At 48.5% G+C, this 13,381-nt stretch overlaps 1 protein-coding gene across 4 annotated transcripts in view; it reads left to right on the top strand.

Annotated features, from left to right (window-relative positions):
- Positions 1 to 11,902, top strand: part of MORC2 (MORC family CW-type zinc finger 2) — a 39,685-nt gene extending 27,783 nt beyond the window's left edge. For all 4 annotated transcript variants that reach the window (XM_029964926.1, XM_029964927.1, XM_029964928.1 and 1 more), the window contains 11 exons: positions 319 to 424; positions 5,532 to 5,664; positions 5,972 to 6,046; positions 6,151 to 6,528; positions 6,920 to 7,060; positions 7,156 to 7,210; positions 7,986 to 8,127; positions 8,435 to 8,626; positions 8,720 to 8,813; positions 9,956 to 10,144; positions 11,030 to 11,902. In XM_029964926.1, coding sequence (XP_029820786.1) covers positions 319 to 424; positions 5,532 to 5,664; positions 5,972 to 6,046; positions 6,151 to 6,528; positions 6,920 to 7,060; positions 7,156 to 7,210; positions 7,986 to 8,127; positions 8,435 to 8,626; positions 8,720 to 8,813; positions 9,956 to 10,144; positions 11,030 to 11,098 — 1,574 coding nt within the window. In that variant the 3' untranslated portion in view covers positions 11,099 to 11,902. The remainder of the gene's footprint in view (positions 1 to 318; positions 425 to 5,531; positions 5,665 to 5,971; positions 6,047 to 6,150; positions 6,529 to 6,919; positions 7,061 to 7,155; positions 7,211 to 7,985; positions 8,128 to 8,434; positions 8,627 to 8,719; positions 8,814 to 9,955; positions 10,145 to 11,029) is intronic.
- Positions 11,903 to 13,381: the final 1,479 nt, after the last annotated feature.

Below are 13,381 nucleotides of genomic sequence, written 5' to 3' on the forward strand. Positions count from 1 at the left end.
CATGATGTCAGGATTGGCTGTTCTGACTGATTTGTACATGCCATTGTTGCAGCAGGAGCGTGAGGTCCTCTGGTATCAGTTGATGCCAGGCTTCATTGCATTCTTGTTAGGGATGTCTTTGAGGGTTTCATCCAAGCATTTTGTGAGCATGAAGCAAGAATTGACTCTGTATCCTGCGACTGTCTCACTTTTTTTGGCCACTAATCTTATTGTTGCATACACTTCGGTGTGGTACTTGGGCTTTGAATGGGCTGGGGGAAAAAATGAGGTTGTGTGTCAGACTGTGTATTTCTAATTTGCAAAGTGTCTGTGTGACAGATGTATGTCTGAAGTGGCGGACTCTCCCGTTCCAGCTAAGCTCTGTGGAGAAGAACTACCCTGATAGCTGGGTGTGCTCCATGAACCCTGATCCTGAACAAGACAGGTAAGGATCAGTTAATATTAAGACTTTTCTTCAGTGTGTCTTGCCTGTACATTTGGAGCTTTTTTCTGGTCATCTGGTCTTTGACAGTAGTTGGAGGGATTGGCAGTAATTCGGTACCTTTAAACTGTGCTCACAGTGAGCAGTGATGAAAAGGCAGTGATGACGTGTAGAGCTGAATGTTGGTGGGCGTTTGTGTGATGTGCAAATTGCAGAGGGCACCCTCGGCAAGTGACAGATGACATCAAACTGGGAGGAGCAGCTCACAAACCAGGAGGTCATGAAATCATCCAGAGGGACCTGCACAGGCTGGAGAAATGGGCCAACAGGAACCTCCTGAGGTTCAACTGGGAGAATGCAAAGTCCTGTCCCTGCGGAGGAACAACCCCGGCAGCAGTGTGCACTGTCCATCCTGGAGCCGAGCAGGCTCAGGGAGCTCTCATCAATGTATACCAACACCTGAAGGCAGGCTGCAAAGAGGACAGAGCCTGGCTCTTCCACTAGTGCCCAGTGGCAGGACCAGTGGCCATGGGCACAAAACGGAACACAGGAGACTCCCTCTGCATGTCAGAAACACTTTTTTCCCCTGTGAGGGTGACCAAGCCCTGGCCCAGGTTGCCCAGGAAAGGTGTGCGCTCTCCATCCTTGGAGATATTCTGGGACATGGTCCTGGGCCCCTGGCTCTGGGTGGCCCTGCCTGAGCAGGGAGTGGGATCAGAGGGACCCCAGAGCTGCCTCCAGCCTCAGCCAGTGATTTGGTGAAATTTGGATCCTTTGTGGCTTTTCTGCACTGGCATGGAAATACTACTGTAGCCTTAGATCATGTTAATTTTGCCATAGGCAGCATAGATGGCAGTTGGAGAATTGTCATGGTGAAGGCGGGGAGTGACACATCTTCAGGAGGGCTTTGCAGTTGTCTTTATTGCTCCTACAGCTCTCACCCATCAGACACCAAACTGCAGCAACTGCACTGGGTTGAGGTGAGCCCAGGGGGGACATTTTGCATGCTTGAGGGAGCAGCACTTCCCAGCGCTGAGTTTTACAGTTATAAAACGTAGATAGAATCTCGTAATTTGAGTGAGGAAAATGATTGCTCCAGGCTGCTTCTCTGTGGAGAGCAACGCTGCTGGAAGCCCATTCTTGTCTGTGTTAAGGAGGGAAGCTGCTCTTCTGAAATTCAGATGCCTTGGCTCAGGGCTTAATGACAAAGGGGATGAATCCAGGTGGTAGCTTTTAATTGGAATAAAAATTTTAACATCTGTGGCTGAAAAGGCTACAGAGTATTGATGTTTCTATTTAACAGTACTGATTTTCTGGCTTCTTCCTTTTGGCGCCTGCCATTGGAAGAATACATATTCTGACTTCCCTGTTGCTCCATGTGTGTGTGTCCTGCTGTGGAGCTCTGAGGAGTGTGGCTGTGCCAAGGTTGTTTCTGGCCAAACTGCTGGGGCAGGGCTGAGCCTGGAGCCTGAGGAGGGGCTGCCACATATCCAGCCTTTCAGGTGGAAGCAGTAGCAAAGCTGGGAAGGTGTTGCTGGTACACACACATGCAAACATAGACAGACCATGTATGTACACAGACATGTACATCCAGCCCCGCAGATCAGCACAGGTGGGCACTCTCAGCACTCACACAGACTGCACCAGCAGCCTCATCCTTTTCCCTCTTGGTTGGTCAGGATGAAGGACCACTAGTGGAAATACTCATGTCCATATCTGGCCTCTGTCTCTCTGATAATTTGCACTGGCATAGATGGGCCCTGCAGCCTGCAGTCCCAGGGAGCGAGGGGTACAGACCTCCTGTGGTTACACGTAACATACACACTACAAACCTCCCAGTGTCTCACCTTGAGCATCCTTCCATCAGGTGATCAGATGGAGATCCTTGCTCTTCCCACATGCTTCTTGCCTAGAGACACCCACAGCTCTGCCTACGGCCCCATACCCATCTCTATCAGGCAGGACTCCCTGGTCCCTCCGGTAGTCGGCTCCTGCAGGGCCTCCTCCCCCTGCTCCCAGGTCACCTCCTGGCTGGCTCCTCTGGCCCAGCGTTTGCTGTGACTCATGTTCGTGCACATGCCAGTAGTCACTGCAGCTGGTGGCACTCGCACCACTCTACACAGGTGCATACGTGGAATGGAGCCCCTCACCCAGGAAAAGAGGAGACATAAGGTTACAGAGGCGTCCTGACCAGCTGATGGTTTATTTACAACTGGTCGGTTTTAGTCTATTATTTCTTTGTTTTCCCGTGTTTGTTCTTCCCCAAATCATCTCAGTCCCTTTCTTTCCCTGCTTATGGTTCCTCCCATTGGTCCAGAAGATGTTTCAGAGGACTGCTCCCACTGATTGGACACTGGGGCTGAGGCTGCCCTGGGACAGCCCGGGCAGTAGCCCAAATGGAGTATCTGTTCTGCTGAACAGATTTGCATTCCCCAGTTCCCAGAAAACCCAATTTGCATCCCCTAGACTGCCTTGGGCCTCTGGGCTTGTGGAAATGGACCCTAGATGGGCTGGTGGCTCCTGGGATGGCCTGGGAATAACCATGGGAGGGTGTTATTCAGATCCCCCCACCTGCCTTTGTGCTCTTCCATCTGTGTGCAGACAGGGTTTTTATCTTGTCACCTACCAGGAACTTGATTTACTCATGAAAGAATTTAAATTTTGTGTTTACAATACCATGAAAATTCAGTAGGTGGGGGGTTTGGCTGCATTTCATGTGAGATGGATGTTGGGATGTTTTTTGGAGTGAGCCTGAGTGTCTGCAGTGCATGTTGTACCATCCCATATCCTCCATGCAGGGAGCTGGGAAAGGGCAGATGAGGCACTTGACACAGGTGATCCAAACTTCTGGTCATTTCAGCTTCAGAAGGGATCTCAGGAGTCTTCCTCTTGGAGAATAAATAACTCCAGAACATTTTTGGATTGAGTAGGCTCTCGTGTACTTTCCAGCAACAAGTGCAGTTGTGTCCTTTACACGAGGCAGAAGATTTTCAGCAGAAGTTGCTCCAGCACTCATCTGGCTTTTAGCTGGGACCAGTTCCAAGTGCTGCGCTGCCTGATTTTTCCTGCCATGTCCTTTTGCAGAGAGTTTGAACACCTTCACCTCTACGTCCTGACTATTTCTGATATTTGTAGTGTCTGAAGGATAACAGGATTTGAGAAGCACAGCCACCATGGGTGGGGTCCTCAAGCTTGTGTGCCATGAGGGTCTGTGCAGAGTGTCATTCAGCCAAATCAGAAATGAAGCAGTGTCAGAGCTGGTGTTGAGACTCTCCTGGCATCAGAGACCACATGGTGGTTTTTGCTGCCTTGGCACAGTGGCTGCTGTTGGCACTGAGCTGTTCCCCAGCCTTTTGATTTGTCCACCTACACCTCAGTGGCTGCTGGTGGTATGTTATCCCAGATCATGGGGGCTGAATGCCCTTCCTCTGTCTCTGTCATGTGAAGCAATCACCCCTGCCAGTGCCACAGTCTGTGTTGGAGTCAGCACTAGGTGCCACCATTGTTCACTTTGTCACAGGAAAGGCAGCGTGCCTGTTCACACTGCAGTGCCAGGCTTGCTTGCCTCTCTTCTCCTACCTGACATCCACTTGGGTCCTAAATGGTATTTTGAACTGGTGGCCAAAGCACCAGCTGAAGATGACTCATTGTCTCAAAGCTCCTTGAGCACCACCAGAGTCTGGGTCCTGAGTTCCTGGCCATTCTGACTACCAAGATAATTCCTTTGTTCTGACTTGCTGCCTCCAGTGATATAATCTGTGGGTTTGAATGCTGTGAGTTGTCTGAATTTTTCCTGTCCAAGAACTAATGGTGCTTTCATTCTTTTGTGTGCTGTAAGAAACAACTTGGCAATGCTTCCGGCCTCAGGCAATGCCACAGGCTGGGAGATGCATTTCTCCACTGGGAAACCTGTGTACGGTGCCACTTGTTCAGCTTTATCTTTGGAAACTGCAGCTCTGGTGTCAGACAGTCATTTTTCAGTGATGACACATGAAACTACTCCATGGAAAATGCCCCAGCAGTGCTTCAGAGGCTGATGGAGAAACTGCTGCTTGTGTTCCAAAGCTGATCCCAGTGTGTATCTGGCAGATTGGGAGATATCGCGTCAGTTGGCAGGTTCAGGATCAGAGATCTTGATGAAATCATCTCTCCTCAGCATCTTGGAGCTCTGAGTGATCTACAGTGAGAGCACTGTCCTCCTTTTACCTGTAAGGTTCACACCTGCAGGTTGGCAGCTTGGCCCAGACTCAGTGTGGGATCTGCTGGATCTCTTGTGTTGTACAGGGGCCGTCTCGGTGCTGCTGCTTTCCTGGCTCGCACGATCCCTGCGTGACCTTGCCCCACCCGGGCTGATCCTGGTGTGTCTGTCCATGACTCCATTTGATGACAGGAGATGACCTGGGCACTGCTCAGTCCCCTCCTTCTCCTCTGGCAGTGCTCCTGAGGGACAGCTGCTCAGCCAGCACTTTAAAGGTGATGCCAGTCCACTTGAGAGAGTATTTCCTACCTGTGTTTTCCTCCTCTCGCAAGGACTCTTCCAGGATTCTGCACCTGAGAGGACCTGGGGGAGTAGGATACTCACCGCTGTTTTGTAGGCCATGGGCTGAACAGGATGGGAAAAGCAAATAGCTACAGGATATTGCAAAGGAAACGGTGTGGCCTAGGGTGGCAAGCCAGAGGGCATCTGCTGCTGGAAGACTTGTGGGAATGATGTCTTAGTCATGGGTTACTAGTACTGTGCTTTCCTTTCTGAAGGGAAAGGAAGTCTGTAAAAAGAGGAACTGATATGAATACATAAGAAGCTGATAGGAAGGAAAATTGCTGAAAAAGTCTGGAGTACAGATGCAGTACAGAAACCAGTCACAGCTGTTCCTGGGCTCTGAATTGGTGATTCCCAACATAAATGCATTTTATTAACAACTATGCCTTCGCTCCTTAAATCATATCTGTTTCCCAAGAAGAAAACCACTGCTTTTGCGATTGTGGCTATTGCAGAAAGGAAAGTGGTTTTCCTGCTGCATTTGGGATGGGATGTTGGGGCAATCCTGTGTGAGAATGGCACAGGTTCTGCTGTCCTTGCTGATCTCATCTGGCCTTCCCTCCATGCTAGATGTGAGGCTGCAGAGCAGAAACAGAAGGTACCACTGGGAACTCTGAAAAAAGACTCAAAATCACATGAGGAAAAGCAGAAACAACTGACAGAGAAAATCCGCCAGCAGCAGGAAAAACTGGAAGCTCTGCAGGTGAGTCTGGAGGTCTCCAGCTAAGCAGAGCAGGTTTGAGGGACCTCCTAGTGCAAAGAGATGCTCCTGAGTCTGATGCCATCTGTGTTCCTTCATGGGGCAGGGTTTGTTTTAATAACAGAAAACGAGCATCTAAACTTGCATTTCATTTTCTGATGGGAAAACGGGAGTGACATCTGTCTCTTGAAGGACACAGAACACACTTTCTTATAATCATTGGTTTTAACCTGGAAGACTGTTGGGCTGGGTTCAGGCACTGCCTGGCAGCTTGTAAAGATGACCTTTCTGATTTATTTTTTTAAAATAGAAAACCACTCCAATTCGATCTCAAGCTGACTTGAAGAAACTGCCTCTGGAAGTGACAGCACGACCTTCAGGAGAGGTAAATGGCATACTGCTTTTACTCTTTCGTGCTTCCTTAGCTGCTCTGAACAGCAGTTCCTCACTCTGCCACCCTTCCTCTCTCTGTACCCACATTTATTCCAGCACACCCGACCTCAGCGCCCACGATCTCCTCCTTTGCCTGATGTAATCAAGAACGCTCCCAGCAGACCACCAGGATCTTCACCTCCTCCCAAGTCCAGCAGTCAGCTGAAAAAGAGCTCTTCAGATTGTCCAAATACCAGCTCTTCCAAGCTGGCCAGCACACTCTTCACAGAGGAGGCCAGCACTTCCAGGACACACCAGAACACTGTGATATCTGGGAAGTCTAACAGCACTTCAAAAACTCTTGCCAAACCAGGTACAGCCACGAAGTCCCTCTCTGCTGGCCTGCAGAGCCCTAAAAGCCCACGTGAGACACCCAGTCCAAAAGCTGCCAAGGTGCCAGCAGTAAAGAAATCTGCCTCTGGCAAATGCTCACAGGTGAGAATCAACCCCTCAGTTCCTCACCCACTGTCCTGCTCAGCCTGTCTGCTCTCTCCCATGAGATGTGCACTGTGGGCCCTGCGCAAGACAAGATAACTTTTACTTTACTCTGGGGTTAGGGTGCCATTTACACCCCTCGAGAAGACTTGTTTCATCTCTCTCCTGTTAGGCCAGATTGTTTCTTTAGGAAAAAAAGAATGTGAAGTGGTGGGGTGAGCATTTGCACGATCACGTAGCACCTCTAAAACCTTTCAGAAAAGCTGATCAACTTCCAAATTAAATACTGGATGTTGGGCGTTTTTTCTTTTTTTTTTTAACTTGGCTGAAAGAAGGTTTTTGGTTAATAGCAGGGTGGAATTAACAGCTGGAGCTTGTTTGCTTCCTAAAGGCCTCCAGCACTCGAAAGAGGACCTCGAACATCCCAGAGGATGGGTCTGAGGAGGAGGGGGAGCACAAAAAGGAGAGGACAAAACGAGGAAAATTTGTGGCAGTGAAAGAAGAGAAGGATTCCAATGAGGTGGTAGTGGAGGTGAGAGTGTGCTGCTTTCCCCAGTAAAAGGTATTTGTCAGGTGTTTATAATCTTGGTGGGAGGCAGCTAATGTGAGCTCTCTCTCTGCTCCCAGCTCACAGACAGTGCTGGAGAGGAAGAGCTGGTGGAACTGAAGAAAGCTCAGAAAGGTGAGAAATGAGCCATTGGGCTGCTGCTGGTATCTGACATAGAAAAGAACTTGCAGAACTAGACTCGTCAGTTAAACGTGTGATTTCAGTAATGAGCTTTTTGAATAAGAAATAGTGTAAATTTGAATCCCAGACCCTGAGGTGACTCTAACTTGCATGAAACATTTTGGCTGGGAGCCCTTTGATTAGACTAGAGGCAATTGTGGCATGGGAGGCTCTGTGGTCAAGGGCTGCATCATACTGACAAGTGTGGGACTGGGCTGTGGGGTATAACTGATGACATGTTCACCCTTCCTGAGTGGATCATGGAGCCGTACCAGCTGGCAAGTGCTCAGGACTGTATCCAGACCTGCTGCGCTGCTGTGAGAGAAGAGGGGCTGGGACAACCCAAAAAAGGTGATAGCCAGTGTGGTACTGCACCTTCTGCCAGAGAAGGGCATCTCTTCAGCGTGCTTCCAAGGAGCTGTCTGGAAACTAGGGACATGGGGCAAATTGTCCTAGAGGCCTTCACGAGCCTGGAAAGCCCATGTCAAACAACCTGGAGTACAGGAGAAACCTTCTGTCTGGAAAGCCAGGTCATTTTCATGCATCTTAATGTTTCTCAGCAAGAGCTGAGCTATGTGCCTTTTATGTTTTGATGGTGTCTGTACTATTTGAGGGCATTGTCATAGGTTCAGGTGTGCTCCCCGCTGAGGTGCCTGAATCTCAAGAGCTCCTACAGAATGTGCTTTCCAGCAGCCGAAGGTTTGCGAACACCTTTGCTTCCTCCTCACAGATAAGGGGCTGCATGTGGAGGTGCGTGTGAACAAGGAGTGGTTCACAGGCCGTGTCACAGCTGTGGAAAGGGGCAGACATGCGATCCGGTGGAAGGTGAAGTTCGATTATGTCCCTACAGACACCACACCACGGGATCGCTGGTAACTATCTCGAGCTACTGGATTTTGGAGGCTTGTTTTGCTTTTGGGAAGAAGGGCCTGCTTTACTGCCGTAGATGCTGAAGACAAATATGTTGCTGTCATGTCAGGGAGCATGTGAACTCAGGACAGTGCAGTGGCTTCATAACGAATGGGCGTGACAGACTCCATCAGTTATACCATGGAGGCAGCTGCTGTTTGTCTAGAGGTCTGAGTGACACTTGGGTACAGGTTCTGATTAGGCTATTAATGGTGTTTCAGATGTGTCCAATGTAGAAGATTCCTGATATTCCCTTAATACTTTTCTCAGGGTAGAGAAAGGCAGTGAGGATGTGAGGCTGATGAAGCCTCCCTCTCCTGAGTACCAGGCTCCAGACACACAGCAGGAAGAGGAGGTGGTTGTGGCTGAACCTTCTACCTCAGACTGCATCAGAATCGAGCCCGACACCACTGGTCCCAGCAGCAGCCAAGAAACAGTTGACCTTCTAGTCCAGATCCTTCGGTGGGTTCACTGCAGACCCTTGGGAGCTCTGCAGTCTGATTGCTTCAGCCTGGTTAACTCCCAATTCTGGCTTTGATTTTCTTTCCTGCACAGGAATTGTTTGCGGTACTTCTTGCCTCCAAATTTTCCAGTCTCCAAGAATGAGCTGAGTTCCATGAGCTCGGAAGGGTTGTTGTCATTTCCCTTGGTAAGTCCACTACTTCTAGGAACATAAGTTTGGGGGTTTCCCATACGTATTCCATTCTTATGGCAAGTGTGCATACTGTTGATGCAAGAGCACACTTGAAAAGGTGACTTGGATCCTCGGCAAACTGACATAGCTGAGGAAAAGAATGAGAGCTCTGACAGATGCCCTGAGTCTTGTGACAGTTGTCTGAGGATATTTCTAGTTACCGTACATCTATGTGGGAATGCTGTTGGCTACTACTATCCTGAATTCTTATCTATCACTGTTAAACTTTTAAAAAAAGAGAGGCCAGGTTAGAGGTTTGTAGAAGCAGGATGCAGACATATCTGTAGTTTTTGCTCCCAGCCTTATAACTTAGGGGGAGGCAATCTTAAAAATGGAAGAGAACATGGCCTCCATTTATCTGGGTACAGAACAGGTGGGGCTGAGCTTCCACCAGTGTCTGTGAGCTGGTACTGGGAGATCCAGTGCTGGCTGGAATGCAGAGCAAGGGAACTGGCCTCTCTGACTTCTCCCTGCTCTGACATAGCAGCAAGGGAGACCTTTCCAAGAGGCACCTGTACATGACAAAAACCACCTGCAGATGACCAAAGCCAGTTCTGTTTGGTACTCCCATGCTCGCAGTGTGTGTATTGGCAGTTTGTCTCGTCTCCTCCTCTTCTCTCTGTTAACTCAGGCATCTGCTGGAGTTACCACTCCCACTGCTTCCACAGTATACCTAGGTCATGTCTGGGGTATTTGGCGAGTGCAGGTGTTCCTACCTCACAGTGACAGGCTGTGTTGTCTGGGTGATCTGTACCAAGGACACTCAGAGTATACAGGGGCTGTCAAGTCTTGCTGCAGCATACCTGTGAGTTCAGGCTTTTTAAAAGACGTTGCACCCTTAATCTAAATTCAGGCAGCTTTGGGGGCAGTCCTGATACTGGAAGAATGTGAAAACCCCTTAGAGTTTCATGCTGGCTGCAGTAGGCAAATCAGATACAAATGTGGGCGTGGGCAGGGCGTGCAGAGACATGCTGTGGGGAAGATTTGGTCACAGGGGCCGGGAGTTTGGTTCTTCTACAAGCCTGTGAGTGCTGCTGGTTTTGCGATGCTCGGTGCTTTCTCCTGGTGTGTCATCTGTTGTGTTTTGTCTGCTGCAGAAAGAATATTTCAAGCAATATGAGGCAGGTCTGCAGAACCTGTGCAATTCATATCAGACACGCGCTGATGCCCGGGCCAAAGCCTGTGAGGAAAACCTCCGGAACTCGGAGAGGAAGCTGAGGGAAACAGAGGAGAAACTACAGAAACTGAGGACTAACATCATGGCCCTTCTGCAGAAAGTGCAGGAGGTGGGTGAGGAAGAGAGGCAAACCCTGAGCTGCCCCAGAGTAGCCACCTGACCCAACCCCTTCTGGGCATTCCACGTGTTTCAATCCAGCATCTTACTGGGCTCCAGCTCTTCCTCAGCTGGGAGCAACGTGGACTCAACCCATCAATAGCAGACAAGTGCACAGCTGCTGTCCCTGCCCACTCTTGGGATCCAGGCCCTTGGGGTCCCATTGAGTATTAATTCTCACAGGATGATTTGTCATGGCATGTACATACTGCACAAGTTCTGTTTGTTCTCTGCATTCTGCTGCAGAATTTCCCCAGGCACAGGCAGTGCTCGGCAGGGAATTTTTTCCCCATTCTTGTGCAGATCCTGAACCCCTTACAGAAATGCAAACTTTTAAGCAAATAATACAAAAAATCTTATGGTGAAACCGATTTATTAATTATACTATTAAATATTTAATTAAAATAGCAAAAATATATTTAAGTAAAACCCTTAAATAATTAAACTTTAAGTTAAAAAACTACTTAAATAAAATTAGGATCAACCAATGGAGAAGCTACTGAAAACAGCTGGAAGCAGTTGTTCCCTGTTAGGAAAATGTGTTAAAGCTAAAAAATCCCAACCAAACCTAACTTGACCCACATCTGCACAGTAAATCCATCACTTGAGTGCATTGTTTGAGCCTCAGGTGCTGATGGGTTTCCAGATGTTGTCTGTCAGGTGCTGACAGGGAAAGCTGGGGGTGCTCTCACCACAGCTGTCAGCAGCTGATGGGTGCTGGACGTTGCAGCATAGAGGCTGAGCAGACCACATGTTGAAGAGGATGCTGAGCTGCTCTGGGTGAAGATTCTTGCACTCTTCTTCAAGATTCACTTCTCACTGATATTTCTTGTTTCAGGACATTGATATTAATACAGATGATGAACTGGATGCATATATCGAGGACTTGATCATGAAAGGAGACTGAGCAGCCCTAGTACGAGTCCTGGAGAAGTGCAGAGGAGCTGGCTGCTGCAGTGGGAGATGTGGCTTCCTGCAGGGTTGGCCTGGGGCAGCTGATGACAGAAGAGGGTTTTTAAACAGTACTCCTGTTGGTGTGCAACTTGTTCCTGTGACTGTACATGAAAAGCATTTGTGCTGTTGACAGGAAAATTTTCAACATTGTAGTTCTCTGAATCTCTTTCTTTTGTTTATAAATATTTATTTTTAAAAGAAATAGGAACTGTGCCTGATACCATGGGTGGGTTGCTGCGGTTTTTTAGTGATGTAAAAGTGTGAGTACCCTTCTTGCATTTAAACCTGGGAGCCCAGAGCATCCTGCCTAACAGGTTGTCTGCAGTAAGAACCTGACAGCAAACTAAAAAATAAACCTTGAGTTCTGGCAGAGAAGGTCAGGACTGAGACGTGGAAGATACTCAACTTGGGCTACAGAAAGCCAAGCCATGAATTTGAGCTGTTGAAAGGAAATGTCCCTGGTATGAGCATGAGTGGAGGGGATGGAACCTCAGTAGATCGGGGGGGGAGTGACGCTGGCACATTCCTGAACAGGAGGTCACCATAAGCAAGTGGAACTGCCACCATGCTGACAGCCAAGAGGCTGAGGATCCTGGGCCTCCTGGGCCATCATGGTGGGCTGTGAGCATCAAAGGGAGAACACTGGAGTTCAGGTTCTCTGCTTGCAGTCACCTATTTCTTGAGGCATAATTGCAACATCACATCAGAAGAACTCGACCACCTGACAATAAAGTGACCCCTGTTCAGTTGTCACCTCCTCAGGTGTGTGTTGCTTTGATCAACTTACACTTCTGGGTAATTATTAGTGCTGGAATTTGGAGCCTTCAGAGCCCTACACCATTGAATGGCATCTGGCCCAGTGCCAGCAGCAAGGAAAACACCTGTCCTTTGCCCTCTGGCTGCAGCCAGCTCCTAACAGGCCACTTATGGCCAAGGGGACTTGGTCTGAGTTTGCCAGCTGGTCAACAGCTTCTCAGGCCTGCTAGGACAAGGTGGCTATGGACTCTCACTCAGAAACGAGTCCCCCTGCCAGCCAGGTGGTTGGAGGTACATGGCGTGAGCAAGAGCTGCCCACCATCAGGGGGGTCAGGTGGAATGGACCTTTGGGGTTCACTTGGCATCTGGATGTATAACAGATGTTTTGCAAAAAACTCTTTCAAATTAAATGTCTGTTGCACAGAAAATCATTAGCACTAATTGTTTTTAGTCCTGAAGATGTCCCAAGTTCTACACACCACAGGAGAGAGGGAAGGCTTTTGCGCATTATCTGAATTCCAGGTGCTTGTCACAGCACAGTGAAACTGACTGCTTCCATCTGGAATCTGGGCCCAACATCCTACAGTATATGAAGGTAAGGAGCATCCCCCTGTCCCTGTACACCTTTCATCACAGAGAGGCAGTGTTCCTTAGCCGGAGAAGCAGGCTCTGCTGGTCTCCATTTCCTCATGCATACTGGAGGTTTGTTAGTTGTAGTGGCAGACTGGTGCTTCTGATGAAAATAATCTCTCTGGAGAAGCTGCATTTTTATTAAGGTGAAAGAAGAAATCTTTGTCCTTCCCAGGAACCAGCAGACATTATAGAGAAACAAGTTTTGTTAAATTGCAGTTCAGAGCTGCTGCTTATATGCAGGCTTTAATCTCTGACACCCAGGGGGCACTAATATGGGACTAACAGCTCTTACACAGTTCTTGAGCTTCCGGCACAGTTTGATTCCCTACTTCTACTCCTGGTAGGAAAGTGCTACTCTGGGTTTTTCCCTCTGTTCTGTATAACTTCTCATTTCCAGCGTTAACTCTTGTTTTTTATTGCATTTCATTTATTTTGGACCTTGTTCCAAGGTTTTTGCTAGGAAAAGCAAGCCAAGAATTTTTAAGTGCCAATAAAAAAGGTTTTTCATTCTCAAACTCTTCCTGGCAATCCTTCTCCACAATCCTCCTCCTCCTCTTTATCGCAGTTTTGTTTTTGTAACCTTGTGTGTAACATCAGTTCTTAGTAACACCTTTAAAACCCATAGGATCAGAATGCCTTCAGCAGGGAATCAAACTGCCATCTCCAAGCTGGATGCATTCCAAAGCTGTTACCAGGTTGTTCAGGGCCTTTTCTTGTAGAGCTCTTAGGAGTGGAGGTTGTCCCACAACTCTGCATCACACACTTCTGCAGGTGTTCTTCCATGGCATAACACAGGGGTGTCCCTGTCACATTTCAGAGGCTGTTCCAGCTGCCATTGAGAACCTAT

The sequence above is a fragment of the Manacus vitellinus genome, unplaced genomic scaffold (assembly GCF_001715985.3).
Source record: "Manacus vitellinus isolate BGI_N305 unplaced genomic scaffold, ASM171598v3 scaffold_84_pilon, whole genome shotgun sequence".
In the NCBI taxonomy this organism is placed as follows: Eukaryota; Metazoa; Chordata; class Aves; order Passeriformes; family Pipridae; genus Manacus; species Manacus vitellinus.